This window comes from Neovison vison, chromosome X (assembly GCF_020171115.1).
Source record: "Neovison vison isolate M4711 chromosome X, ASM_NN_V1, whole genome shotgun sequence".
Taxonomy (NCBI): Eukaryota; Metazoa; Chordata; class Mammalia; order Carnivora; family Mustelidae; genus Neogale; species Neogale vison.
The window spans coordinates 89,526,779-89,554,761 of NC_058105.1; the positions used below are offsets into that span (position 1 = coordinate 89,526,779).

Genomic DNA, 27,983 nt, shown 5'->3' on the forward strand with positions numbered 1-27,983 from the left:
GACAAACCAGTGGTCAAATTGAAAGGGGCGTGTATGCTTTAGGGACAACACAGCCTGGGTTATGGAAAAGCCTAGAGTCACAGCCTGGAAAATAAACTGCCATCACAGACTGGTGTGGAAGTGCTCAGATTAAGGTAAATGCTCAGCTGGGGACACATGGTTCGGGGTATGCATGCCTCTGTGGACACACTGACATTGGTGTGGAAAATTCTGGGGGTCATCTAGAGTGGTATGGATGCTCCTGGAGTTGCAAGACTAGGGTATCCACACTCGGAGCCAGACAGGGTGCTCCTGACATCGGAGACTGAGCCTGGGTTAGGCTGGTCCTTCCTGGACCACACATTTGGGGGTGTGGACATCACTGGGTCACACGGTCTGGGGATTGGGCACCTACCTGCTCCCCTCACAGGAACTTGTGTGTATGTCGGATATCATACACACCTTACTGATGGGGGTAGGCACAGTTAGGGACACGAAGCCTGAGATGCGGATTCTTGCTGGGCCCCAAAGCCTGGTGTGTTTATACTCCTGGAAAATTAGGTGGCTATTCCTAGGGCCTCAGACTGTAGGGTGGACAGCTCGAATTCGCACGGTGATGGGTGTGGCTACCCTCGTGGTCACATAGGCCTTTGTGGGGATCCTCTCATCATATATTTCTGAGGTTGCACTGTTTGGGCGAGAAGATTCCTGGTTTAACGTTTTGTAGTGTGCAACCCCCAGCGGCAGGCATCATAGACTCAGTACGGACACTTCTAGGTTCACAGGGTTAGATGCAGAAACATCTAGGGTCACCAGCTGGGATGTGGGTGGTCCTGAGGTCACTGAACGGAGATGTAGACAGAGAATGTGTTTCTAAAGATACAGGAGGGACGCCTGGGTGGCTCAGTCGGTTAAGTTTCTGTCTGCCTTCGGCTCAGGTCATGATCCCAAGGTCCTGGGATCGAGCCCTGCATTGGGCTCCCTGCTCAGCATGGAGCCTGCTTCTCCGCCTGCCGCTCCCCCCCTTGTGCTCTCTCTCAAAGTGAATAAATAAAATCTTTAATTAAAAAAAGGTACAAAGGGGCGCCCGAGTGGTTCAGTGGATTAAAGCCTCTGCCTTTGGCTCAGGGCATGGTCCCAGGGCCCTGGGATCGAGTCCTGCATTGGGCTCTCTGCTCAACGGGGAGCCTGCTTCCTCCCCTCTCTCTGCCTATCTCCTCTGCCTACTTGTAATCTCTGTCAAATAAATAAATAAAAATCTTTTTAAAAAATGAAAAAAAGGTACAAATATCAAGTTATAAATAAGTTCAGGGTTGTAATGTACTGCATAGTGACCATGATGATCAATATTGTATATTTGAAAGGTTCTAGGAGAGTAGATCTTGGGGCGCCTAGGTGGCTCAGTCAGTTGGGTGTCTGTCTTCGGCTTGGGTCACGGTCTCCGGGTCTCAGGACTGAGCCCTGCATTGGGCTCCCAGCTCAGCAGGGAGTCTTCTTCTTCCTCTGCCCCTCCCCACACCCCTAACCCCCTACTCTTGCTCTCTCAAATGGATAAAATCTTAAAGAGAGATCTTAAAAGTTCCCATAACAAGAAAGAAGTTGTAACTGAGGTGATATATGTTAAGTAAACTTAGTATAATCATTCTGCAATAGGTATATATTGAATTAGGTATATACTTTAAAATTTATATAAAGTTAAAGGTCTTATGTTAGTGACAAATACTATATATATTAAAGTGAACCAACACTGGGATACAGTAATAATATATGGACTTCTTTATTAGTGCATCCAATTATAAGGTCTTCCATAATTCAAAGTAGTGACAAATGTGAACAGCATTTCAAGATCGGTGGGAGGCTAACGGGCACTGCCTTTACTACTGAGATTTGTTGCCAGCATTCGTATTGGGGGGTAATGCTAAATTTCAGTTCTAACCAGTGAAATTTCAGTTCTCTTAGTGAAAACAAAGATGTAATATTTCCCTCCATCAGGTTCACAGATACCCCTGATTTCTATCCAGGTTAAGAACTCCTGTTTTGGGCGTAAACTCTGGACATAATCAGGACACCTCTGGAAAGACAGAGAGAGGAGGCAAGGCCTCGCTCAAAAATCCCCTCTTGCAGTGTAGACAGGCATTCTGTGCTGTTGCTTTCCTTGCCGTGCTCCTGGTGGTTGCTGCACCACTCGGGGCCTGGGTGTTCAGGACCCGGGTGTTCAGGACCTGCTGATGAGACCGCTGAAAACCAGTTCACCAACGCAGGTTCTCATTTTCCCGACAGCAAACAGCTTCTGAGATATATGACTGCCAGCTACCTAAAATCAAGGACAAGGAAGGTTTTTTATTTTTATTTTTAAGTTTTTTTTAAAGATTTTATTTGACAGACAGAGATCACAAGTAGGCAGAGGGGCAGGCAGAGAGAGAGGGGGAGAAGCAGGCTCCCCGCTGAGCAGAGAACCTGATGCGGGGTTCAATCCCAGGACCCTGAGATCATGACCTGAGCCAAAGGCAGAGGCTTTAACCCACTGAGCCACCTAGATGCCCCAGGAAGGTTTTTTTTTTTTTTTAATTTTTTAAAAAAGATTTTATTTATTTATTTGAAGAGAGAGATCACAAGTAGGCAGAGAGGCAGGCAGAGAGAGAGAGAGAGAGAGAGAGAGAGAGAGAAGCAGGCTCCCTGCTGAGCAGAGAGCCCGATGTGGGACTCGATCCCAGGACCCTGAGATCATGACCTGAGCCGAAGGCAGCGGCTTAACCCACTGAGCCACCCAGGTGCCCCCCCAGGAAGGTTTTTTAAAAAAACATTTTCCCACTTTCTTCTACTGTGATCACTGTTCGCTCAGGTACTGACATTTTAAAAAAATATATTTTATTTATTTCAGAGAGAGAAAAAGAGAGTGTGAGCGAGCCAGCACAAGCAGGGGGAGTAGCAGAGGCAGAGAAAGAAGCAGGCTCCCCACTGAGCAGGGAGCCTGATGTGGGGCTCCATCCCAGGACCCCGGGATCATGACCTGAGCCGAAGGCAGGCACTTAACCGACTGAGCCACCCACGCGCCCCAGTACTAACACTTTTGTGACTTTTCTCCCCTACTTCTATTGTGAACTGTAACATACAGAAAAACACACAACACTTACATGTTTTATTTATGTTAAGGAGTGACAAGGTGTTATTTTTTAACAACTGTAGGATGTTCATTCTCATTGCTGTGTAATTCTCCATTAAATCCTGGTATATTCGAATATACCAGGAGTTAATGATCCATTCTGCAGTGAACTGATGTGTGGGCTCTAGCCAGTCTAGGGTACAAACAGTGCCGTGGAGGAATTCTAGTACATATTTCTTAGGAGCAAAACTGGCATGTGTGCAGCTTTACACAATGCCTACCAATTTCCCACAGTGGCCACACCAGTTTCTGCAGCCATCAGTGTACAGTAGGGTTCCTATTGCTGTACACCCTGCCAGACACGTACACTGCCCATCATCTTAGTGTCAGCCTGCATTTCCCTGAGAAGCAGCTTTTCATGTGCCTGGTAGCCATTCTCTTATTTTCTTTTCTCTACTGATTTATAGGAGCTTTTTAATATCAAGGATACTATATATAGGGACTGCAAATAATCTTTTCCCATCGTGATTTGCCGTTTCATTTTTTAAAGAGGTATTGTTTTTCTTCTTTTTTTTTAAATGGAGGACTTGGTCTAAAAACCCTGGTAAGCCATTGTCAGAAAGGGACCACCTTCTCTGATGTGATTTCCTGAGGATGAAAAGTCCTTCAGCACAGACAGGCTGAGCCTCTCTACTCTAGGCAAACTGGCCCCTCACACACCACGCATGGTTCTGCCTCAGGGGCTTTGCATTTGCTATTCCCTCTGCATGGAATGCTCTTCTGCTAGATGAACACATGCATGTCCTCCCTCATCTCCTTCACGTCTTTGCTCAAACATTACCTCAGTAAGCCATTCCTTGAGAACCCTTTTGAAAACTGCAACTTGCTGCCTCTGGAATTCCTGATTCTCTTTACCCCGTTTTAAAAAAAGATCTTCTTATTTATTTATTTATTTGACAGAGAGTGAGCGAGCGAGCGAGCACAAGAAGGGGGAGCAGCAGGCAGAGGGAGAGAGAGAAGCAGGCTCCCAGCTGAGCAAGGAGCCCGATGTGGGACTCGATCCCAGGACCCTGGGATCATGACCTGAGCCGAAGGCAGCGGCTTAACCAACTGAGCCACCCAGGCGTCCCTCTCTTTACCCTATTTTATTAAAAAAATGTTCATATCCCTCATTACCTTTATATATATATATAGATATATATATATCTGTATATACATACAATGTGTTATAATCCAAGCTATACAGGTGAAATGCAAGCTATAAATGTGTATATGTGTGTGGTCTATCTGTGGATGCTGTGTGTAGAAACTCCTGCATTCACAAGCTGTTTGTTTCTTACCTCTTTCTCAGCCTAGAAAGGGCCAGGATATTTGCCTGCTTTGCTCCCTGCTCTATCTCCCAACCTAGAACAATGCCCAGCACACAGTACGTGCTTAATAAATGTTTACTGAGGGGCGCCTGGGTGGCTCAGTGAGTTAAAGCCTCTACCTCCGGCTCAGGTCATGATCCTAGGATTCTGGGACCGGGTCCCATATCAGGCTCTCTCCTCAGTGGGAAGCCTGCTTCCTCCTCTCTCTCTCTCTGTCTGCCTCTCTGCTTACTTGTGATCTTTCATTGTCAAATAAATAAATAAAATCATTAAAAAAACCCATAAATGTTTATTACTTAATGCCTCAATACGTAAAATGCTTCAAGCAGGTCCTGGCACATGACATCAGGTACTTAGTATTGGTTGGCTGACTGAAATCCTATCAGTTGATGCAAAAATTTCAAAGGTGGAATTTTTCTGAGCTTTTCCTTAAAGGTGCTCTTTACTCAAACTGTTAGATAAAAAGGCAATTTACCTGAACGTATCAAGGTGAACAATTCATTTCATTGTCTTCCACCTACCCAAGAAAAAGAAAAATGACTCAGATACTTGCCGAAGCTTTTCCATTCATTATACTTGGTCTTACCCATTGATTTTTATAGCTACTGGGAGGCAGAGAGGAGTGTCTGGGCCCCAGAAACCTTGTGATTTGGGGGCAGAAAGAGGTGCACTGAGAGGGGTTCAGGTGGGCTCCGAGAGAAGGCCCCATGGGTCCTGGGCCACACGTTTCCAGACCTCAGAGGCCAGCAGGGTGCGGCGTTGTGGAAGAGGCAGGGGCTGGGACAACGTGTCCACTGTGCTGATGGGGCAGTCCTGGGGACGGATCTCCTTGGCCAGCCGCCCTTTCTTCTTTAATGTGCAGGCCTCCTGGTATGGTGGCGAGATGGGGGGTTGCGTGGGTGGAGTATACTTGTACTCTGAGCCGTCCTCTAGCTGCAGGGACACATGGTGGGGTGACAGTGAAGACCTGGGAACCTGAAACAGCCCCCCCCATCTACCTACTGTTGGCTGGGCACTCACGTCCAGTGGGTAACTGCGGTCTGAATCATAGGCGCTCAGGTCCCCACAGGTCACAAATGGCACAATGATGCGAGTGGGACCATCCAATTGGTTGAAATCTGGATCTGACCAGCAGGGAGAAATTAGACAGGACCGGGTGGGATGCCTGGGACCAGTCAGGACTCCTTCTACAGCAAAGGTATGGAGTCTTCCCTACGTATCTACCAGCTCCTCCACTGAAATCCTTCATTTGGTGCAGGTCATCTCCTGAGGGAGGCCCTCCACGACCATCTGTTCTAGAACATTCCACTCCCCTGCTTTTCTCACATGGCGCTGCATGTTCACCTGTCATTCTACCATATGCTGCCTGAACCCTGTCTCACTCAAGCGTGCTCACCTTAAGAGCAGGCTCTGTGCCTTTTCCCACGAGGGACAAGGCTAAAGACTCTCTTGGGGCAAAATTCCCACGTAGGGGTGGAGTATCTACCTGGGGGCATGACTGAGTATTCCTAGGCTAGAATCTTCAGTGGAATCTCCCCAGGGGCAGGACTTAGGATTTGAGAGTAACCATTAGAGGACCAAGTGGACCGGGATGAAGCTCTTCCTGGGAGGAAACGTCCATTCGGGCCAGAATCTCCACCAGAAGGCGGGGCTGAGAATCATTTTGGGAAGAGACGTTCCATAAAGGGTAAGTTTGCACCAAGGGGTGGGGCCGAGGGCCCTCTGGAGACATATATTCCAGAAGGGTGCAAAGCCTCCCAGGGGAGGGGCTCAGGGCCCTGGCTCTCACCGTAAGAGTGATCCAGCAGGGGTTTGGTCAGGTCCGGAAGGAAGCCTTCAGGGGGGTCATAACCCTGACAGACAGCGAAGGCCTCTGTGGGGGGAAGGTGGAGTGAGGGGCGACTACTATCTCTGCCCAGCAGAGGATGAGTCCGTGCGTCCGTGAGATTTGCACTCGCCAGCCTGGCCCTTCTGCCCCACTGACCTATGCTGGAGTTGCGGCTGCTCCTGGGCTTGGCACAGAGCACACTGGAGAAGAAGACACGTAGCTGGCTGTAGATCAGGGTGACATCCCGGCCCCGGAAGATCTATAGGGTGAGGAGACATAGATGAAAGCAGGTGAGCGGCCCTGGAGGACCCTTCTTTACCCCTTGCCAGGTTTTCTAAGGCTTACCTTGGCTACAAAGCAGCCTCCTGGCTTCAAGACGTGTGTAGCAATGTTGAGAGCCTGTGGGCAGGACAAATGGCTAAGGCTGAGGTGGAGACAGGCACGAGGGGTCCAAACTGAGGCAGGGTCAGCCAAGGTTACTCACGGCTAGGAGGAGCTGGGCCTGCATATACTCATCAACATCATGGAGGCCAGTTACTGCGGCAAGAGGAAGAGCGTTAGTGGGGCCATCCGAGGCTGGCTATGTCCTTGTCCCAGACAGGTCGGGATGCTACAAACATTTCCCGGGCTCTCTGACTACTAAGGTTCTGTGTGCAAATTACTATCCACCAGCTGGAGGCATGTTCTGGGCTCCTAATCCTCAGGCACTCAGTTTAATTTTCAAAACAACCTTACACACAAGCATCATTATCATCATTTCTTACCTCCAGCCCAGACTGCTCCTCCGAGCACCTGACTCACAGATCAGACCCTAACATCTCAGACTTGACGTGTTCAAGACCAGACTCCTGACCCTCCTGCTCAAACCTCTCTCCTTACACCATCTTCCCCATCCCATCTGATCCTTCCAGCTGTTCCAGCCAAAAATCTTCGTACTGTTGACATCCTCCATCCTCTCCTCACATTCATGTTCAAGCATTATTAAGTCCTGTCTTTGCAAAAGATCTCCTGGATCAATCCTCTCTCCTCATCTTCGCCACTGCCACTCCAGACATCACTTGCTATGGGCTCCTCTCCCTGCCCCCCATGCCTCACACAGCTCACAGCAGCCAGAGGGATATGGTCACAAGCTGTGTCAGGCATGGCCCTCCTCTGCTCACAATCCCCTCATGGTTTTCTCTGAGCTCTCATCTCAGGGAAAAAGCCACAGTGCTCACTGTGGCCCATAAGGACCCACACAAGGATCAGAACCCACCCCTCCCCACTGGCCAGCTTTCTGACCTCCCCTCTACCACTCTCCACCTCATTCACTCTGCTCTAACCACAGCAATATCCTCGCGGTTCCTCACACATGCTGAACACCCTCCCACCTCAGGGCCTTTGCACTGGCTGGTCCCTTGACCTGGACCCTGTTCTCCAGATATGTCCCTGGCCTACACCCTCACCTCTTTCAGGTCTTTATGCTAAACTCATGGGGGCCTTCCCGTCCACTTTACTTAAAATTCCAACAGGTACTCCCTGTCTCCTTCTCCCTTCCACTGATTTTCCTCATGGTACCTATCATCTCTTCACATACTATGTGACTCCATCGTTTGTTTCTTTTCCCTCTGCTTCTACTAGAACGTCAGGTCTATGAGGTCAGATTAGTAGAATTTTATTCACAAGTGTTTTCCCAACATGTAGAACAGTGCCTGACACACAACAGGTGCTCAATAAATGTACTCCGAGTGAACAGCTAACTGAAAAATATGAGCAGCACCACAGAAACAGACAGTTGCAGATGAGAGATGAGTAACAGGAAGGGCAGATAACAGCCAAAACCAAAATGGTAGGCTCTGGAGATGGAGGAGACAGAAGCAGAGACCAGGAAGTGGGGGTAGAAAGAAAATGCTAGATGTGGGGGACAGCTGAGAACAGAGGGAGGCAGGGAGTAGCTGAAGTGGTGAAAGAAACCAATAGAGGGTGCCTGGGTGGCGAAGTCGGTTCAGTGGCCGACTCTTGATTTCGGCTCGGGCCATGATCTCAGGGTCATGAGATCTGGGCGTGAAGCCTGCTTAAGATTCTCCCTTTCCCTCTGCCCCCACCTCTCTAAAAAGAAAGAAGGAAAGAAAGATGCCAACAGATGTGGGAGCCACAGAGAAGGACACACATAGGGCTCCCGCCTGGCCTCCCGACCCCTGCTGTTTACCATCAGGAGCCCCGTCGCACACCACTAGATCCGCTGGGCAGCCCTCAAAGTGCTGGATGATCTCCTTGGCAGTGGACAACTACGGAAGAGAGGGAAGATGAGTGGTCCCAGGCCCCCCGTCTGCAGCTCTCTAACCCCACCTGCCCACGGCCCTAGCCAGCAACCCTGGGTCAGCCAAACTCTCAGGCTCTGCCGCTCTCAGACCAGGCTCCATCTCTGGGGACCCAGTCCCACCATTTCTGGCGGTCTCTGAGATGATGACCAGCTGGCTCTGTTTCTCCACTGTTACATTCTCTCAGGTTCTCTAGGTTACTCTCTCTTTCTCTTTCTGTCTTTTTTCTTCCACTCTCTGTAGCTGCCAGCTTTGGAGGGGCTCTCGCCCAGGATGCACCCCAATACCCCCAGCCATGCTCTTACCTGGGTGATGTCCCCTTGGATCTGTAACACACCTGGTAATGGAGCCATAGCCTGAAGGTCCACAGCCACCACATGGCCGGAACCCTGGCCCCTGTGGACAACATGGCCCACGTCAGCCCAGTTGTCACTCCTGGCTCATCCCTGACCTGGCCTGCCCTCCTGGCTGCCCCATACGGGACCCCACACTCACCCGATTTTTTGGCTCAGCACCTGGCTCCAGCTGCCCGGGGCTGCACACAGGTCAACTGCCCGTGTCACGCCTGAGCACACACAGGAAGGTGTAGTGGTCAGTTGCACCCACCTCTCAACCCCGAGCCCTGCAAAGTTCACCCCTCTCCCGTCGGGGGAGCACCCACATCTATCTGTGTCTGACTCCTTTCAAGTTACCTGCCCCCTGTTCTGCCTGGCCCCTGCCCCACAGACCCTCCAAGTCGGCCCACCTACCACAGGAAGCTCTGCCAACATGGCCCACTTGTCTCTTCCCTTTGCCCACCCCATGCCCCAGGGACTCGCCCACCAGGTGGGGACCTTGGAAAAGGTGGAATTCCTCGTCAAGTTGCAGCAGCTTGAAGGCGCTGCGGGCACGCCAGCCATTCTCCTTGGCCAGGCGGTAGTAGACATCCCGCTTGTCCTTCGATGTCCGTCCCATCTCACACGCGGTTTGCCCAGGGACCTGCCAACAGGAAGCTGATGCTGCCGTGTATCAGAAACTGGGTGAGTGGGACTACCACCTACGACTGTAGGGCGGTGAGAACCACACAAACCCCTCAGGATCCTCATGACAGCTCACTCAGCATATGGGGAAAGTGGAGCCCAGTCCCTGACCCCACTGACCTCACAAGGCTGGAGGGACTCCGTCACTGAGCTCTGAGGCTTCACTGCTCACCCCATAGATACCCAATGCCAACACTTACAGAGGACTCTTTACTGCCCCTGTGGACCTCCCGCTGCTGCCACCCATAAAGCCCCATGACACTCACTTTGAATGCTTCTCCACCCACCTCACATTAACCTCTCACTGACCATCTCCCCAGCTGTCTTCACAGCCCCTATATTCATATACCCCATCAGCCTTGCTCTAACCGCCATTATCCTAATGCTACCTCATGGTACTCCTCACCCCCTTAATCTCTCCCCTCCCCGTTCCCCATTAATAAATGATTAGGCCCCCAGTAACTTCTTTCTTACCACATCCTTACCAATCCCCATCAATGTGTAGAGGATCAGGGCTTATTAGCTCCCCATTAAGCTCTCAATTACTGTGATTTATCAGCTCCCATTAACTCAGCCCTCCAACTGACCCCTTACTGATCTCACCATTAGTCCCCTGTAACCTCTTTGTTACCACGCGTTAATACCTGATCATGCATCAGTTCCCCATTCCCCCTCAGTGCCCACCTTGCCCCCTCAAAAATCACCTGATGATCACACCGGCAGCTTACATTACCCTCTCTTTGCTCACTCTGTTCCCATTAATTCCTCAATTATCATGCCATAATCCCCCAAACCCTATGACTACAACACACCTACCTCTCATTCACTCTTCTTTGATTACTTCTCCCCTTAGTTCCTTTGATTATGACTCCCACTGGCCTCATTACTCCCTCCATAGCTTCGCCATCATCCTTTCAATTACTGTTGTCCTGCTGCTCTTCCTTAACTTGTTTAATATCATACCTCAGCAGTCCCCCAGGGATCACACCCCCCCACCCGCCTCTCATTACCTTCTTTCTAGTTTCCCACTCTACCACCCCTTCATTCATCAATGAACACAACCCCGGCCCCCTGGAACATGTTGACTAAAACACTCCTATTAGCCCCCATCGATTCCCCGATGCCCAGGTAATCGGGCATATCGGGCGTTCCCCGATAGAACGTCCATCAGACCTCCAGTACTTTCATGCGACCCACCCCCTGTCCCATTAACAGCCCCCTGGCCACGCTCCTGGCCTCGCATCATTACCTCAAAGCCCCTGTCCCCACTGGGACCACCAGACCCCATTCAAGGAGGCTCTATCGATATCTGGATCCCTGCACCGCTCCCCCAACCCCGTCCACAGCGCACAGCTGTTCCCTTCCACACAAACCTTGGGTCTGGAGCCCAAACGGCACCAGACGCCCAGACTGCGAGGCTGCAGCACGGAAGGTGAACTTCCCTTCTTCCCTCGCCGGCGGGACAGCGCAAGGCGTGCCTCAACCGTCTCGGCCTAGACCCGCGTCCTCCGCGCCCCAGAGCCTACCTCAGCTTTCGGAATAGGGAGAAGGGGCACGAAGAGACCGGTCCGTGAGCAGCCCGAGACTCGGCGAAAGCGCAGTCCCGCCAGAAACTGTAAGGCTTCAGTTTGTGTTCTCAGTCTGTCCGAAAGCCTGTCGCGCATGCCTACGGGCTCCCGCGGCGTGTTGAGCCTGTCATCGTGGAGCACGAAGTCTCCGGCACCGCGCGGACCAGACCTGAACGTACAACGTGAGTTGCCGTCATCTTGTGTCGACGCAGCTCGGCTCGCGGACTGCCGTTCCCAGCATGCAACGGGGCCGACCAGAGCTGCCGAAGTCGCGTCCTGTGAGGCTGAAACGACGCGAGGCTCTTCTTTTGTTCCAAGGTGTGGGCCGGCGTGTTCACTGGGGACTACATTTCCCAAGACGCAACGGGAACAGACGAACCCATTCATTTTAGGCGTGCCGCGAAGTCAAATTACAGCTAGGGTCGGAAACGTGAGAGTTAGGAAAGTACGTTAATGAAGTGCGCTAGAGCACGGAAGCTGGTCTGTGGCAAGATTCATATCCATTTCAGCCAACTGATAGCGCTGCTTGAGTTGTACCCTTTCAGAACTTCAGTTTCTCTCTCTGAAAAATGGGGATAAAAAAGTAGTATAGCTTCACGGAGTTACTGAGAGGATTTGAATAGGTGTAATTCAGCGCAGTGTCTGTCCTTTTGTAATTCTGTGTTCTTTAAACATTTTTAACTTCGACTCACTAAATAGACTGCATCGCGACCCGGTGCACAAGTAAATACATAATGGAAATATTCATTAAAGCGTTTACCATGCACCAAGCACCTGTTCTAACAACCGGTTCTTTGGGCGGGGGGTGTGGGTAGGAAGCCCTGATTTGTCACATTTGCCAGTTTTCCGTAGTTTCTATACCATCATCTTGTCAGATTTTAAATTACCAATGTGTAATCACGGAATACAGCGTTAGGAAGAGATGCAGTAGTGCGCCATTATGCAATATTTCTACCATACCATTCAAGGGGATAAATGACCTCAAGAGCATAGAGAATAGCGAAATGTAGTAAAATAATCAGGAAGTGACGAGATGTGAGTATCGCCTTTTAAATAATCTAATTTATTTAATTGTAAGTTTATATTATTTCATTTTAAATAATAGCTGTGCAACAGCTGGTTTGCAAAATTCCTGAAAATTGAACAAGCAGTCTGCAAACCTGTGAGGCTCCAGTGCACTGCTGGATTCTTTCCTTGAACTCATTTTAATCCTAATAACAGCCATGTGAAGTAGTTATTACAACTATCTCCAGTTTATAGATATACAGGGAGGCTATATATTACGTTAAGTGTATAAACATGTATGCTGCTTAAAATGTATGTGATTATAGAGAAATATAGTGATGTATAATATTCACTAGTGTATAGGTGATATATTAGTAAGAAATGAAATAAATATAAATATAAGAAAAAATATAATAATATATTTATGCATTTGTATAGTGTATATATACAATACACATATCATTTTATGCACATATTTAAATGTATGTACTGATGTATATAAATATACTGATATCTATACACATTTACTTATTAAAATAACTGTACTAAATTAAATGTACCATTATATGTGTAAATATATAATGTTATGTCAGGTGGCGATAAAAGCTATGAAGACAAAGTAGGGTGAAAGGGATGGAGAGTAAAAGAGGGGTTGAGTTGCTCTTTTATTTATTTATTTTTAAATATTTTATTTATTTATTTGAGAGAGCACACGAGCACACGAGCGGGGGGAGGGGAAAGGGGAGTGTGAGAAGCAGACTTCCCCACGGAACCCTAGGCGGGGCTCAATCCCAGGACCCCGGGATCATGACCCCAGCCGAAGGCAGATGTTTAACCAACTGAGCCACCCAGGTGCCCCTGAGTTGCTCTTTTAGACAACATATAATCTGGGAAGACTTTTCTGAAGTGGTGGCATTTGAGCTGAGACCTAAAGGGAAATGGGAGTAGAGAGGAGGAAGAGCATTCTAGGCACAGGCAACACCAGGAGCAAAGACCCTGAAGTGAGAACAAGCTTGGTGAGTATTCAAAGAACCAAGGACTGATTCACCGAGAAATACCGAACTTCACTAGGCAGGAATTTTGTTCTGTCTTGTTAGCGGCTGCCTCCCGGCCCTACAAGAGGGCCGGGCAGACCGGTGGCGTTCAGCAGACCTTTGTTGAACCTGCTCTTTTGTTGCTTGATTCCTTTATTCTTTCCTCCATGGTGCATTCTGCATTTATGCGGGGGTACTGGATGGTGTAGACAGATGGGCAGAGACAGGAAGAGAAGCACTTCCCCGAGGAGTCCCCTAGAGCTGGGAGGAAGCAAGAGCCAGTCAGTAGTGCTCCAGGGCCTTTTGGGGGCGGTGGGAACACAGCTCCCCTGCGGAGGTGAGCAAGTGTGAGAAAGCAAGGGTTCAAGCCACCTGGCCGCTGCTCCACAGTGAGGAGGGGGTGCCAGGCATTGGGGGGCCCATGTTCACCCTGTGGGATGCTTCCCACGTCCTGTTTTCTTGCCTCTCACAAAGAGGATGTTTAATTTTTTTGCAAAGCAACTTGCTTCCTCCAGCAGAGCTGGGGGAATTGGGGGAAAGGATCCAGGCTCTGAACTCCCCAGGCTTTTCCCGAAGTAGGGTGTCGGCCTGCAGCTCCCACCCGGCACCCCACTGAGTGTAAAGGTATCCTCCCCTCAGCCTCCTGAAGAGGTCAAGGAGCGGGGAGCTGCCAGGCCAGCTCTGTACCACGGAGGGCATCTTACTGGGGGAGGGAAATACGGGGGTGGTCCAGGTGCAGGGGACCAGACGCAGACTCAAAAAGCCTTGCTGCCCAGGAGCTGCTTTGAGGGACGGAAGAGTCTCTCAGTGGGGAGCCTGCATGAAAGGAGAGATTAAAATCCTAAATGCAGCCCAGTAGGGGGTTGCTTTCGCAGGCGGAGAAGAATCCATCAATTCCTTTCCCAAGTCCGTTATTGAGCAATTACGGTGGGTCAGGCATTGTTCTAAGTGCTTTACCTGTATTCTTTCGTTCAGTCTTCCTAGGGGCCCTAAGAGTTCGATGTTATTTTGCCCCGCAGCAGGGCAGGGGGGAAGCGTCAACCCTGAGGTTTCAGAACTTGCTCCAGACCACACAGCTCGGAAGTGGCAGAGACGGGAAAGCTCACGCTGTTAACTGCTTTGCTCTGTGGCTCCCTCCCCTGAAGGCGGGTGAGCAGTGACCTGTTTTAATGAAAAGCAGGGATCTGCTTCTAAGAACTGACGGGAACCCAACCTGACTTCTAATAGACTCGATCGGAATCCCAAATGTCACACAAGGGTCTGCTTTACCGAACCCACGAAAGCCTCAAATGACCCCACGAAAGAACCTACTTCGATGAACTAACAAAGCATTCTTATCCCTGGCACAGACTCAAGGCCTCGGTCAAGCTTAAAGACATCTGTTCCTTCTAAAGCAAGCTGCCCTCCCTCCGCCGCCAGATTTCACTTTCCCTTTGTTTTCCCTCTTACCAGCGTCTGTTGAACACTTGCCATTTGCCCTGAAACTTAGGGAAGCTATGGGGCGCAGGGCTGGATGAAGTTTCGTCTCTCCCCTGAAAGAGGTCACTTGGCAGAAATAAAAAGAAAAATGATGATAATATGACACCGGATAAGGGGCATTTATTGAGCACCTGCTGTGTGCCTGGTGGCCTGGCCTGGGGGAATGTTGCAGGGCCTAAGAAGGCCCTGGGAGGGCAGGCGGCTGAATGATCTTGATCGGAGCAGGAAGCTGCTGCTGGGATGGGGTGGGTGGGGGCATCTGTTTTCTTGTCCAAGGTACACTAGATCTTTGGACAGGAAGCTTTGACTTTTCTTGAAACCTAGACACCTGCTTAGCCACCTCTCCCCCTCGCCACCCCCCACCAACTCCCAACCCACATTCCATAGCCATGAAGGCCAAGGCCTCTGCCGACAGGTGCCTCTTTCCCTGGCTGGCCTGGGTCACAGATGTGTAATGGCTCTGGGGGAGGAGAAATATGAGAGGAGAGAGACATCAGAACAGGTCAGGATAGACAAGGGAAGTGTGTGTGTGTGTGTGTGTGTGTGTGTGTGCGCGCGCGCGCGCACATGCCCTATGGGTGTTTCTCTTGGGGCCACTGCATGGTCCTATCGTGGTTCCTTTGAGATGTATTTTCTGGATATTTTCTTTGTCACAATAGTTAAACGTCCTCTCTGCACCCCTGCTTTTCCTGTCCATGCACATACATTAATGGTGTGTTTAGGACACGCTCCCTACACGTTTCTTCTGACTTGATTGGCCCATGGCTCTGTGTATTCGTGGCTGCGTGTGGCTGCGTGTGTGGATGAGATGGCATGTGTGACTGTGACTACAGCTTCTCCGGACAGTCATGTCTGCCCGTGAATGTCCCTCTTTGTGACGGGAGAGCCCTATGTGGTCACATGGGGCCACAAGTTCACACATGAGTTCGCAGGAACAGAGGTACCATTATGGGGCCTGAATCTGGACATGGCCTTCAGGATTGTCTGAAGCGGGAACCATCTGTACGAGAGACCCTGCCCCCCATCCCTGCCACCCCACTCCTCCCGCGGATGTTGCCAGCTGTATGAAAGCCTATCTGTGCCCTCCGTGTGCGTGACGTGCATGTTGGCTCCCCGGGGTAGGGCTGTTGAGTCCGTGAGTCTGGAGTGGCTGGAGATCCGTGTGAGCCTGTCCTGCGTCTGTCTGTGTTCTCTGGCTGCGAGGCTCAGGCTGTGGGCAATGATACCTTGTCGTGGGAGGTCATTTGGTGCAGCTGTGAGTATGGGACCCATATACACCAAGGCCTGGGCTCTCCAGGTGCAGTCTCTGTCCAGCCGTATTCTCTAGTGCGTGGCTGTGGGTCTGGATGCAGGTCCGTACTTCTGTGGGTGGCGGTGAGTGGGCCTCTGGATTCTGAGCCCTGGATGGGGTTGTGGTCCCTCAGTGCGGGAGGCTATCTCTCCTGCTGTGGGGAAGTTAACGCCCCATCCCTTACCCTCCTCTGACAGACTGCGGGTAGGGTGGGGGCATCTAGGCTAGCTTTGAAGCCCCAGCCAGCCCCTGGCCTTTCCGGGAATTCTCTGCTCCCTGTGGGGGGTGGCCAGGAGGGTGAAGAGGCCCTGACAGAGAGGCCTGTTGTCCTCCAGGACCTCCAGCAGCCTGGTTGAAGTTGGGCCTGGACCCCAAGTTCAATCCGCCTGACTTTGCAGGAGACACATGGCTTGCCTGGGACAGACATGCCTGTCACATGCTTGGATGGGAGTGAACAGACAGACCCACATATAAGGCAGACACACAGACAGTGGGGCTCCTCAGTTAGGGTGTGGACACACCCCACCCAATGCCTGGGCTGGGGTCCAGGACTTCAGGGCGTGCCCTGTTTGCGACACACTCCCCACCCAACCACAGATGCCCCCCCCCCGCCGCTGCTCTCTGGGGACCCCCCCCCAAGGTCTAGGGTCCATTTTTTTGGCTAGGCTAGGCTATCTTTCCATCTGTCTGAGGTCCATCTATAGTGGCCTGGCTGTGTCTATCCCTGTACCTGTCCCCTGCTGCTCCTGGGCCTGTCCATCCATCTGCCTGAATCAGCCTCTCTTCCTCTCTCTCTCTCTCTCTCTCTCTCTGCCTATTGTCCTCTGTCCCTCTAGGTGTCTCCCTGCCTCAGCTTCGTCCTCTGTCCCTTTGTCTCTCCAGGCTGGTGTGTCTGTTCCCAGCCTCTGGGGATGTGTCTGGCTGTGTCCACCTATCTGCCAGTTGTGTCTTCTGCTTACTACTGGGCCTGACTGCCTGTTGCCTTCCTCCAGATCCTTACATGGACCTACCTCCTGTCTCTGAGTCTGTTCGTACCTCTCTTTCTCTCTACAACTGCCCCTCTGCCTCTCTATTGCTCCTGCACCACACGGCTGTCTTTTCAGTCCTCCTGTCTTCTGTCTTCGTGTTGTTTCTCCTGCCCGCCTATCCCTATTTTGTGATTTTTTTTCTCTTCCGATCTCCGCTCTCTGCATCTTTTCCCTCCATCTGTCCCTCCCCGCTGGGTGTCTGATCTCTGCGTCAGCGGCCTCTGCCTGCCTGTCCCTCTCTCTAGGTGTGGATCTATTCCGTCAGTCTTTCTGTCCACCTCTCCCCCCACTCAAGGCCGCCCCGCCACACACACCTGGGTCTCTCTCCACGTTGGTCTAGGTGAAGGAGAGAAGCGCCCGCCTCCCCCACCCCCTTTCCTCCGCCCAGAGCCAGAGGGAGGGAAACTGAATTAAAATTAAAAGTTCTTCCCAGAAAAAAAAAAAAATAATCCGCGGGCCAGATGCGGCTCGGGCTGCGCTGATTAGCCACCTAGCAAGCGCGGCGGAGCTGATTGGCTGCAGGGCGGGGCGGGGGCAGGGTCCGCGGCGGGGGAGCCGCGCCGGCCGTGGGGTCCCAGAGCCCTAGTGAGTTACTGCCGCTTCACGAGCTGAGAGGAGCAGGAAGGTGAGGAGGGGGCGCTGGTCGGGGTGGGGCTCCGGAGACCCCCGAGGCACCAGGGGGGATCCCGAGAGAGGTTTCCTGGGGGAACCTCCGGGGGGAGGCGTTCCCTGGAGACCTTTTTAGCGCTAGCGGGGAATCGAATGGGAAGTGGGGGGTCTTTTTGGTGCCTTGCTCCCAGGAAATGAATTCAGAAGTGGTTGAGAGTCTGCAGAGAGTGCTCGCGACTGAGGATGGGGCTCCTTGAGAGGCGTCCCCTTCCCAGGACAGGGATTCGGGGCTTGGGGAGGGGGTTTTCCTCGGAGCAACTTTTAGCTATGATAGGGACCTTGCATGGGGGTTTCTGAGATACTGCACTCCCAGGAAGTGAGCTCTGGACTGGGGGTTTCCTCGGAGACACTCCATGCAGAAGACGGGGCTCCAGGCTCGCTTGGGGATTGCGGACGGCCCCCACCCCCAAGAAACGCATCCGGCTTTGGGAGGGGGTTTTCGATGAAGGTCTCAGAGACAGCACATCATCAGAAGGGGAAATTCGGGCTCAGGGCAGGTTCCTGAGACACCCCAAGACCAGGAAGGGTGTCCAGTCTGCAAGTGTCTCTAAGTTACTTCTGCCAGGAGAAGGAGTGTTTGAGACTTGATGGGGGCCCCAGAAAAATACTTCTCTAATTCCTAAACAGGGGATTAAATGGGGGATCCCTGGGTCACTTGTATCCCTGGAAGGAGGCTCGGTTTGGGGAATTGTCTTTGGCTTCTAGTGAGGATATTTAGAGTTGTGACAGAGAGCAGTTTGCAGTCTGGGGTGGGGGGGCGGCTAGGGTCTTCAAGCCCGCTCCCCGACCCCCTCCAGCTCCTTCAACAGGTTGCATCAGCTCCGGGCTCAGGCTGGGGGCCCAGGCTGGGAGGAAGGGGGGTAGGGGGCATTAGGAGGGGTGGGGCAGCCATCCGACACGTGTCCCTGTAAGGAGTGAGACGCTTGGCCAAGCGGTGAGGGTGGAGGGAGTGGGGGGGTGCGGGGGGCAGCCAGGAAAGAGGCAACAAGAGAGACTGAGTGAGTGTGGGGTCCGGGAGGAGAGGCTATCCCAGCTTCAGACGGCCATCTCGTCTGCTGTGGGGTCTCTCTCTCTCTCTCTTTCTCAGTCTCTCTCCCCCACCCCCTGTATTTGTCTCTTGCTGTCCTCTTTCTCTGCTTGTCTGAGTAACTGTTGGCATCTCTCCCCCTCCGATTCCCTTCTCTGCCTCCCATCTCTTCCTCTGTCGCTCTCACTGTTGTCTTCACGTCTCTCCATTTATCTCCCTGTTTCTGATCCTCTGCTCCCGTTTCCCGTGCTTCATCTCCGTTTCTCTGGTTCTCCATCTGTCTCTCTCTGATCCTCTACCCCCTTCATTCAGCTCTCCCCACTTTGTAGCCCCCCTCCATCTCTGATCCCCCACCCCCTTTCTCTGCCCACAGCATGGAACTGCAGGATCCCAAGATGAACGGAGCCCTCCCTGCGGATGCTCTGGGGTGAGTCTGGGGCCCAAGAGGGACGAGGACGGGGTGAGGATTACCCTCTCACCAGCCCTGATTTCTCTGCCCTGTCCAGCTACAGGCAGGAACGGGAAGGTTTCCTGCCCAGCCATCCTCCTGCTCCTGGGAGGAAGCCAGTCGAGTTCATGGATGTGAGTGACCTCACACAATCTGCTCCAGCTTCACCTTGCCCAACTCATCTCTTCCCCTACTGTTCCCTTTTCCTTGGGCTTCCCTGCCTAGCAATTTCCTGCCCCAGCAGCTTCGGGTCCCCAGCTGCTCCCCTCCCTAGCTGTTTTGCCTCTGATGGCTGCTCCGCCCTCCCCTGTTCCTCTCCACTTCCAGCTGCTCCCCTCCGAAGTTTCTCCCAGCTCTTCCTTCCCAGCTCTTGCTTTTCCAGCTTCTCCCTGGCTTCAACTCCTTTTCCTTCCTAGCCTCCGTCCTGTGGCCCTTCTTGGGCTTCTTCCCACCCCAGTCACTTCTCCCCTGGTCTTTCCTGGGCCCCAGTCCTGGTCTCCTTACCTGGTCTCCCTCCCCACGTGTTACCCCCCCTTCCCCCACAGTTTGAGGGGAAGACGTCATTTGGAATGTCAGTGTTCAATCTCAGCAACGCCATCATGGGCAGTGGCATCCTGGGGCTGGCCTATGCCATGGCCCACACCGGGGTCCTCTTCTTCTTGTGAGTCCTGGGCAGCCTGTGGGGGTCGGGGCAGGGGTGCTGTGTGGGGCAAGCTGGAGGCCTGGGGGCCAAGTCTGAGCTGTGAGATCTGTCATAGGGCCCTGCTGTTATGCATCGCACTTCTGTCTTCATACTCCATCCATCTCCTGCTGACCTGTGCTGGTGTTGTAGGTAAGGCCTGGAGCTTGACCCACGGCTTGGACCCCAGACTCTGGACCTACCCCTCTGACCTAAGACCCTAGACCTCAACCTGAGCCCTAGATTTTGAACATACCCCACTGAACATACCATACCCCTGATCTTGGACCCAGAACCCCAGACCCCAGCCTCAACTCCCTGGACTCCCGCTCTCAGACAGCACGTCGGCCCCCAGAACTTGGCTGGGCTCCCAGATCTCCCACCTCCCAATCCTTACCCCTCAGTCTGGCACCAGACCTCATGTCTCCGACTCTCCCCACAACCAGATTACTACACTTTGCTTCTAAGCCCCACTCCCCAGTCTCCAACTCCCCCTAACTGTGGAAGTCAGCCCCACAACCCCAAGATACCCACTACCTACTACCCACCTCCAGCCCCCAGCCTTCTGCCTGGTCACAGAGCCCACCTCCCAGGCTCTACCTCAAGCCCACCCCAAACTGTTTACCCCTCACCTCCAGCTTCCATCAGTAAGACCCAATTACCCCCAGCACCAACTCTTCAGCAACCTGAGCCTCGGGCCACCCCGCTCCACACCTCCTCACCCTGGCCTGACCTCCTGGACCCACAACACATTCCCTCCTGTCTCTCTCCCTACCCCAGGCATCCGAGCCTATGAGCAGCTGGGACAGAGGGCGCTGGGGCCTGCGGGGAAGGTAGTGGTAGCGGCGGTCATCTGTCTGCACAATGTTGGGGGTGAGGACTCTGGGAGGTAGGGGATCAGCTCTGGGGAAGAGGGTGGGGTGGGGTGGGCTTCCTCAGGTTGGGCTGGGGGGATGAGGGGAATCCTTCTGCTTATACCTCCCCCCACCTACACCAGCCATGTCCAGTTACCTGTTCATCATCAAATCCGAACTTCCCCTGGTTATCGGCACCTTCTTGGACATGGACCCCGAGGGGTGAGTGAGCAACACCCCTTGGCCGGCGGGTCATTGACCGACCCTACCTGTGTGGTCTGGCTGCTGTCTTCACCTCTGTGCCCAGCTGACTCCCAGGGCTTCTGACTCCCAGGGCAGGCCGGTGTGATTCTTCCGTTTTGTGAGGCCAACAGCACACATGACCATTGCTCTGACCATCCAGCAGACCACGGGGTGAGGGTGCGGATTTCAGTGACTGTGGATTTGGCTGATTCTGTATAGTAGCCGATTCCATATGTCCAGTTGCCTCCGAGGCTGAGCATACCAAAGCTCTGTGGGTTTGGTTCTGAACTGTTGTACTAGCAGATTCTCTACAGCTGTGTCCTGTGTGCTGTGATTCCAACCATGGGTGTCTGACATTCACTTACTCTGACTTTTCCCCTGTCCAGTGGATTCTGTTGGATTCCGGGTCCCTCGGGCTGGCGAAATCTGTCTGGCTGGAAGTGTGAGCATGCAGTGTACTGTGGGGCCAACTCTGTCTATGTGATTGACTCCAACTCTATGCACCAGTAGGCTCCCATCTCTGTTTAATTTAGCAGTCATTTTTTTTCTGGCAAGTTCCCTCTGGCTCTGTGCATGTGTGTGTGTGTGTCCTCTGGACTATGGTTCTAACCACGTGTGTTTGACCACTGTTATGAGTACTCATCTAGTTGACGGTATGTTTGATTTTCGATCCATCTGCTGGCTGACTCTGTTGAGCTGTTTGTATATGACGGCTGCCTATGTATCCTCTTAGATCTTCGGTTTGACTCTGAAACCATTTAGGTAGCTGACAACCTGTGTGACTAGGTGTTTCTGATTATTATAATTAGCTCCCAGCAGCTATATGGCCAAAGGTGCTTTGTCAGTTCATTTCTGTGTCACTGTGTATATGAGATGGTGTGTGAATGCCTGGAACATAATAGGCAATTTGTACAATTCTTTGTGAACAAATGAGTGGTTTTTCAGCCAATTCTGTATTAATTGTCTTGCCTAAGCACCCACCTCCAATATCTGTACAGATCCTACTTTTTCTTAAAGATTTTATTTATGTGTTTGACAGAGACACAATGAGAGAGGGAATACAAGCAGGGAGAGTGGGGAGAGGGAGAAGCAGGCTCCCCTGCGGAGCAGGGAGCCTGATGTGGGGCTCGATCCCAGGACTCTGAGATCATGACCCTAGCTGAAGGCAGACGCTTAACGACTGAGCCACCCAGGTGCCACCCCCATAACTTTTTCTTTGAGCGTGGTTCCAACAAGAGCTGGCTGATTTTGCCTCTATTTCGGTCTTTGGCTGGTGGTCAAGTTGGCCCAGCAACTCTTATGGCTCAACACACCTCGAGCTGTTCAAACAACCACCTGTGTCTTTTTTTTTTTTAAGATTTTATTTATTTATTTGACAGACAGAGATCACAAGTAGGCAGATAGGCAGGCAGAGAGAGGGGAGGAAGCAGGTTCCCTGCCAAGCAGAGAGTCTGATGCGGGGCTCGATCCCAGGACCCTGGGATCATGACCTCAGCTGAAGGCAGAGGCTTTAACCCACTGAGACACCCAGGTGCCCCACCTGTGTGTCTTTCTGACCTCTTGTCTGACTTTGCACCATTACTGGATCGTCAGACTGTTGTTTGACACATCAGACGCACCAGGGTCAAGGCTCACTCTGTGTGTGGTGCCGTGTGTTGGACTGCGGGCGTCTCGCTGGTTTAGGGTACCATCTGCCCATCTGGTTCTATGTCCACTCGACAGCACGATTTTGTCTGGCTGTGTGTGTGTGCGTGTGTGTTCTTAACTGTGTCCCTTTGACAGGTTTTGACTGAGTCTGATTATCTGTCTGGCTGTTTCTGTGGATCCTGTTGTGCCATTTGTCACCGTGACGGCCTGAATGACTTCTTGTGGCTGTGGTGTCATCTCAGCTCCCCTGACTGCGGGCAGAAATCCGTCTGTTCGGCTATCTTCTATGAGTGTCTGCCTGATAGTTTCTTTGGCAGGCAACTAGTCACTGTGTTCACCTGTCTCCCTAGGGGCTGGTTCTTGAAGGGAAACCTCCTCATCATCATTGTCAGTGTGTTAATCATCCTGCCACTGGCCCTCATGAGACACTTGGGTAAGAGGCTTCCTGTGTTGGTCATTGGATAGTGGAGTTAGAGAAGGGGAGTCAGATGGAGAAAACTCGCCATTTTCCAGGGCTGTGAAATATCAGGGGAGAGCTTATGGGAGGTGGGCTTTAACAGATAAATAGGAGTTTGCTATGGAGGGCAGGCTGGTCCAGAGAGAAGTAAAAGCTTGTGCAAAAGGGTGGCCTAATTAGGGGAAGTTAGCCTGAAAGGCCAAGCTAGGGCTTGATATTTGCTATGGGGGGGTGTCCCTTGATTTCTAAGACTCTGTTTGTTACCCCTTGCAGGCTACCTGGGGTATACCAGTGGTCTCTCTTTGACCTGTATGCTGTTTTTCCTCATTTCGGTGAGTCCAAGGGAGAAGGACATGCAAAAAGTGAAGAAGGAGTTTGGAACATTGCGACACAGTCTTCTCCATGACCTCGCTTCCCCACCCTCCCCCAGGTCATCTACAAGAAGTTCCAGCTTGGCTGTGCTGTAGGTCTCAACGAAACGGCAGTGGAGAGCAAGAATCCCCCAGGCCTTCCCATCCAGGGTCTCAACAGGAGCTGTGAGGCCCAGATGTTCACTGTTGACTCCCAGGTGGGGGCGCAAGCCTGTGTATGGAGTTTCCGCCACACCGAGGCGCTCTGGTCCTGCCCTCCAGTGCACTCAGCTCAGAATGGGGCCAGGCATTGGCCATCCAGGGCTTCCACGTGTCTGATACAGCGGGCAACGATGGGGCCAGGGAGGTGGGGGTGGGGGGGGAGAGACCCCTGGAGGTTCTAATATCTGGTGTGGACCATTTCCCTAGATGTTCTACACGGTGCCCATCATGGCTTTTGCCTTCGTCTGCCATCCCGAGGTGCTCCCCATCTACACAGAGCTCTGCCGGTGAGTGGGCTGGCAAGTGAGCAGAGGTGATACGGTAGTCCTCACGTCCCACAGTCCCTAGGGTAGTCCTGGTGTTGTAGCTTGATCAGGCTAGATCATGCGGGGGAAGGGTTTGAGGTGGCCTTGGGGGTGGGGTACAGGGCAGTGACTTTCTACTGATGAGGGCTTAAAGATTCTACTTTTAACATCCTGTACAAGCATAAAAGGGCAGAGTGGGGAGGCAGAAATGTTCTGATGAAGGGGTAGCAGGCATGGTTGGGGAAGGGGAGGTGGGGATCTTCAGAGAGAGTAGGGTACGGGTGGACAAAATGAGGGGCAGGGAGGATATGTTGGAGGGACGTGTGGATGATCAGATGGGGGGGCACAGCATGGAGGTCAGATGAGAGGGAGAGGCAGAGATGGTCAGAGGGGATAGACAAAGATGGTCGCATGGTGTGAGATGGATGGACAGAGGGAGGCTTGGCTAGCCACACAGGCGAGGTAGAGACAGGCCTCCCAGTGTGTACCAGCCAAACATCTGCTCTGGAAGAAGGGGACTCTGGAGGGTGTGGGCTTCTTCTGAGGGGCACCAAGTCCAGCGGTCTGGGCATGACCCATCCATAACCTCTATGACTCAGGCCCTCCAAGCACAGAATGCAAGCGGTGGCCAATGTATCCATTGGGGCCATGTTCTGCATGTATGGGCTCACGGCGACCTTCGGATACCTCACCTTCTACAGTGAGTGGGGCTGTGGCCAGGGTGGGGTGAGCTGGAGCAGGGACTGGGTAGAGCACTGGGGCAGGAGCCCTGGTGGTTTGCCTCCATGCCCTGGACCCATCAGTTTCCAAAGAGAGGGTGCGTGTCACACATTGTAGATTTCGTTGCCTAGCATGTGCGTATGGGGACGTGTGTGCGTGTGTGTGCGTGTGTGTTTCTGGGACGCTGGTCCTGGTGCTCCCACCTCATCCTGCATCCCGTGCCCCATGTCCATGGCCCAGATAGCGTGGAGGCGGAGATGCTGCACATGTACAGCCAGCAAGACCTGCTCATCCTCTGTGTGCGCCTGGCGGTACTGCTTGCAGTGACTCTCACTGTGCCGGTTGTGCTGTTCCCTGTACGTGGGGTTGAGGGGTAGGGGTGCATGGAGCCGAGCTATGTGCGTGGATGGGTGGGGAGGGTGGAGGCATGGATCTTTGGCTGGGGGGTGGAGATGGGAGTGGATGGATGGATGGAGGAGACGGGGTGGCCAGATAGGGAAGGCAGAGTTGTTGGATGGACAGAGGAGGCAAAAATAGATTGTTAGACAGAAAGGGGACATTGGTGGCAGGACAGAGAACCAAGGAGGGGAGGAGGGGTAGTCTGTCGGAGGGAGGAGGCACCAGATGTCTGGCTAGACAGAAGAGGGAGGCTGGAATAGTCAGACAGGCTAAAGGCAGAGAGAGATGGACAGTCAGAATAAAGAAACAGGGATGGACGGCATCCCTTAGGAAGGGTAGAGGCAGAAATAGTGAGGCGTGAGAACAACCAGGCTCTCAGATGGGAAGGTGGGGTGACTAGACAGAGGAATCAGGTAGAGGTGGTCAGAGGGAGAGAGAGGCAGGGATCTCAGACAGAGTGGAAGGAGGGTGGGGGCAGAGGGAGGCAGATATTCCAGAGAGCGGGTACAGGCATCGAGGGGTGATCGGACCGAAGAGAGAGGCATGGATTGTCAGAAGGGTGGCGGGATGCTTTATCGGAAGGATGCTCAGACCAGGTGGACATGGAGATAGTCAGACGGAGGGGGGATCAGGGACCTCACACGGGGTGGAGGCACAGACAGATGCTCAGAGGGTAGAGTTCTATCCAGATGACCCCACGGAGGGGGACAGCAGAACTTGAGCCCTGACTGGTGTCCCACCCCACTCTGACCACAGATCCGCCGGGCCCTGCAGCAGCTGCTCTTCCCAAGCAGGGACTTCAGCTGGCCACGACATGTGGCCATAGCCCTGATCCTGCTTGTCTTGGTCAATGTTCTTGTCATTTGTGTGCCGACCATCCGGGATATCTTTGGGGTTATTGGTCAGTACCCGCGACCCCAGTCCCAGACCCCACCTCATATGGGCCTTATACTCCAAACTTCCATTGACTTCTGCTCCTCTTGCTTGGCCTCCAGGGTCCACCTCGGCCCCCAGCCTCATCTTCATCCTGCCTAGCATCTTCTACCTCCGCATCGTGCCATCTGAGGTGGAGCCCTTCTGCTCCTGGCCCAAGATCCAGGTGAGCATTCTAGGGGAGGGCCGGGGGCAAGAGGGAGCGCTCTGAGGAGGGAGCTGCCCAGGATGGCCAGAGGGCAAAGGAACATTTTCAGGAGGGGGAGGGGGAGAGGAGGGAAGATGGTCTGGAAGAAGGAAAGAGGTTGTTTTGGGAAGGGGCTGAGCGGACTGAGCACCAGCAGGGTCTGCCGAGACAGAGGAGGCATTCCACAGACGTATGGAAGGAGGGCCTTTGGAGGGCCATTAGAAGAGGGTTGGGAGCACTTTCAAGGAGGATGAAGGAGAATGCTCTCTGAAGTGTTCTGGAAAGATGGAGAATTCTTGGGAAGGGGCTGGTGTTAAGGAAGGGGAGGGAACAGGAGGGTCAGGAATGAATGGGGTGCTCTGGAGGGGATGGAGGGCTTGAGGAATATTTCCAGGAGGAGCTCTGGTGTGGAGGGCCAAGCAGCCCCATCTTCTCTCCCTCTCGTTCACAGGCTCTGTGTTTTGGTCTCCTGGGGGTCCTCTTCATGGCAATCAGTCTAGGCTTTATGTTTGCCAACTGGGCCACGGGCCAGAGCCATGTGTCTGGACACTGACCTTGCCCTGCTCCACCCTGGGCCCCTGTGCGCATGCTCCCATGTGTGTGGAGGACGATGGGGCCGCTCTCCAGGGTCCCTCAAGTCTGGCTCATGGAGGTGGCTGGTTCCCATTAACGAGGCTCTTGGAGGTGGTGGGGGCCACGGAGGTTGCAGAGTGGTCCGCTTCCTTCCTCCCCAGGGATGCTGAGCTTGGATCATGGCCCTAAGCCCAACCCAACCCCAGGGGGAGGAGGAGACTGGGTCCTTGGGGGGAGTCCCTGCCCCACCCCGCCCAGTCCTTTTTGCCTCTCCTGGCAGAAGCTGTTTGTCAGGATCACCCTCAAGCTAAAGGGGAAGAATAAAGATGCCGAATTGCAACTCCCGTCTCTGCCTTCTGATCTCTTTCTAAGTCTTCCTGGGGACGCCTGGCTCCCTGGCTTGGTTCAGACAAGCCCTGAGGGTAAACAAGCCCTGAGCGTAGGATTGAACTGGCTCTGGAACATTCACTCACTTGTCCGTCCACTCCTTCAGTAACTTGCTACCCAACTCGTACTTTTGTTCATTTTCTCATTCCAGAAAACTCTACTGAGAGCCTCCCGGGTGCCAGGCATTGTTTTGGGTTCTGGGGTTTCGATAGTGCATCATGCGGACCATAATCCCTGTAGTTGGTGTTCTAGCACCAAAGTAGGCAAACCATGACTCCCAGGCCAACTGCAGCAGCCTCTTTGTAGGGCCACTGAGCCAAGAATAGCTTGCACACTTCTAAATGATTAGGAAAAAAAAATTCGAAGAATAATAATTTGTGACACTTGAAAATGACGAAATTTAAATTGCAGCATCTGATCTTTTATGGGAATGCAGATCTTCTATGGGAATGCAGTAATGCCTGTTCACTTACATGTACACATTGTTTATGGTTCTTCCGTGCTAGAACAGCCGGGCCGAGGAATTGCAACAGAGACCACGTGGTCCACCAAGCCTCAGCTCTTTATGATCTGGCCCTTTTCAGAAAAAAAAAAATTGCTGATCTCTGATGTAGCAGAAAAGAGGAAAAGAGATAAATCATTTCTGATAAAGATGAGCACTGTGAGCAGCTCCTGGCTGGCTCAGTTGGAGCTGGAGCACAGGACTCTTGATCCTGGGGTTGTGAGCTTGAGCTTCTTGGATATAGAGATGACTTAAAAGTGAAATCTTTTTTTTAAGCTTTTATTTATTTATTTGACAGAGAGAGGGATCACAGGCAGGCAGAGAGAGGGGGAAGCATGCTCTTCGATGATCAGAGAGCCCTATGCGGGGCTCGATTC

The 27,983-nt window shown here is 52.5% G+C and overlaps 2 protein-coding genes across 6 annotated transcripts; one reads left to right on the top strand and one right to left on the bottom strand.

The window, feature by feature from the left end:
• Nucleotides 1-1,732: 1,732 nt before the first annotated feature.
• Nucleotides 1,733-11,396, bottom strand: FTSJ1 (FtsJ RNA 2'-O-methyltransferase 1). 4 transcript variants are annotated; one of them, XM_044235146.1, is made up of 13 exons: nucleotides 11,126-11,396; nucleotides 9,414-9,558; nucleotides 9,076-9,145; nucleotides 8,886-8,976; nucleotides 8,469-8,547; nucleotides 6,765-6,817; nucleotides 6,626-6,679; nucleotides 6,437-6,539; nucleotides 6,242-6,325; nucleotides 5,473-5,570; nucleotides 5,188-5,385; nucleotides 4,928-4,969; nucleotides 1,733-2,293 (listed from the first exon to the last, which is right to left on the bottom strand). In XM_044235146.1, exons 1-12 carry the CDS (start codon nucleotides 11,261-11,263, stop codon nucleotides 4,937-4,939), a joined length of 1,146 nt encoding a protein of 381 aa, XP_044091081.1. In that variant the 5' UTR covers nucleotides 11,264-11,396; the 3' UTR covers nucleotides 1,733-2,293; nucleotides 4,928-4,936. The 4 variants fall into 4 exon arrangements, with proteins under 4 accessions (XP_044091081.1, XP_044091080.1, XP_044091082.1 ...); XM_044235145.1 differs by having other exon boundaries at nucleotides 5,473-5,576; XM_044235147.1 differs by having other exon boundaries at nucleotides 5,473-5,576; nucleotides 9,414-9,572; nucleotides 11,126-11,213.
• Nucleotides 11,397-15,849: 4,453 nt separating this feature from the next.
• Nucleotides 15,850-27,057, top strand: SLC38A5 (solute carrier family 38 member 5). 2 transcript variants are annotated; one of them, XM_044235420.1, is made up of 16 exons: nucleotides 15,850-15,940; nucleotides 19,074-19,127; nucleotides 19,207-19,282; nucleotides 19,694-19,809; nucleotides 19,907-19,980; nucleotides 20,608-20,700; nucleotides 20,825-20,903; nucleotides 22,922-23,004; nucleotides 23,302-23,360; nucleotides 23,459-23,596; nucleotides 23,808-23,887; nucleotides 24,505-24,605; nucleotides 24,866-24,981; nucleotides 25,781-25,925; nucleotides 26,020-26,123; nucleotides 26,596-27,057. In XM_044235420.1, exons 2-16 carry the CDS (start codon nucleotides 19,075-19,077, stop codon nucleotides 26,695-26,697), a joined length of 1,419 nt encoding a protein of 472 aa, XP_044091355.1. In that variant the 5' UTR covers nucleotides 15,850-15,940; nucleotide 19,074; the 3' UTR covers nucleotides 26,698-27,057. The 2 variants fall into 2 exon arrangements, with proteins under 2 accessions (XP_044091355.1, XP_044091354.1); XM_044235419.1 differs by lacking the exon at nucleotides 15,850-15,940 and adding an exon at nucleotides 17,561-17,629.
• Nucleotides 27,058-27,983: the final 926 nt, after the last annotated feature.

Bases quoted from the DNA above. Each gene is read 5' to 3' on its own strand.
- FTSJ1 (XM_044235145.1), bottom strand. From the start codon at position 11,263: ATGCGCGACAGGCTTTCGGACAGACTGAGAACACAAACTGAAGCCTTA. The intron at 8,977-9,075 runs GTGAGTGTGGGG...TGTTGTCCACAG, and splicing joins GTGCTGAGCCAAAAAATCGG to GGGCCAGGGTTCCGGCCATG. The intron at 6,680-6,764 runs GTGAGTAACCTT...TCCTGCCCACAG, and splicing joins AGGCCCAGCTCCTCCTAGCC to GCTCTCAACATTGCTACACA.
- SLC38A5 (XM_044235420.1), top strand. From the start codon at position 19,075: ATGGAACTGCAGGATCCCAAGATGAACGGAGCCCTCCCTGCGGATGCT. The intron at 19,128-19,206 runs GTGAGTCTGGGG...TGCCCTGTCCAG, and splicing joins CTCCCTGCGGATGCTCTGGG to CTACAGGCAGGAACGGGAAG. The intron at 23,888-24,504 runs GTGAGTGGGCTG...TCTATGACTCAG, and splicing joins ATCTACACAGAGCTCTGCCG to GCCCTCCAAGCACAGAATGC.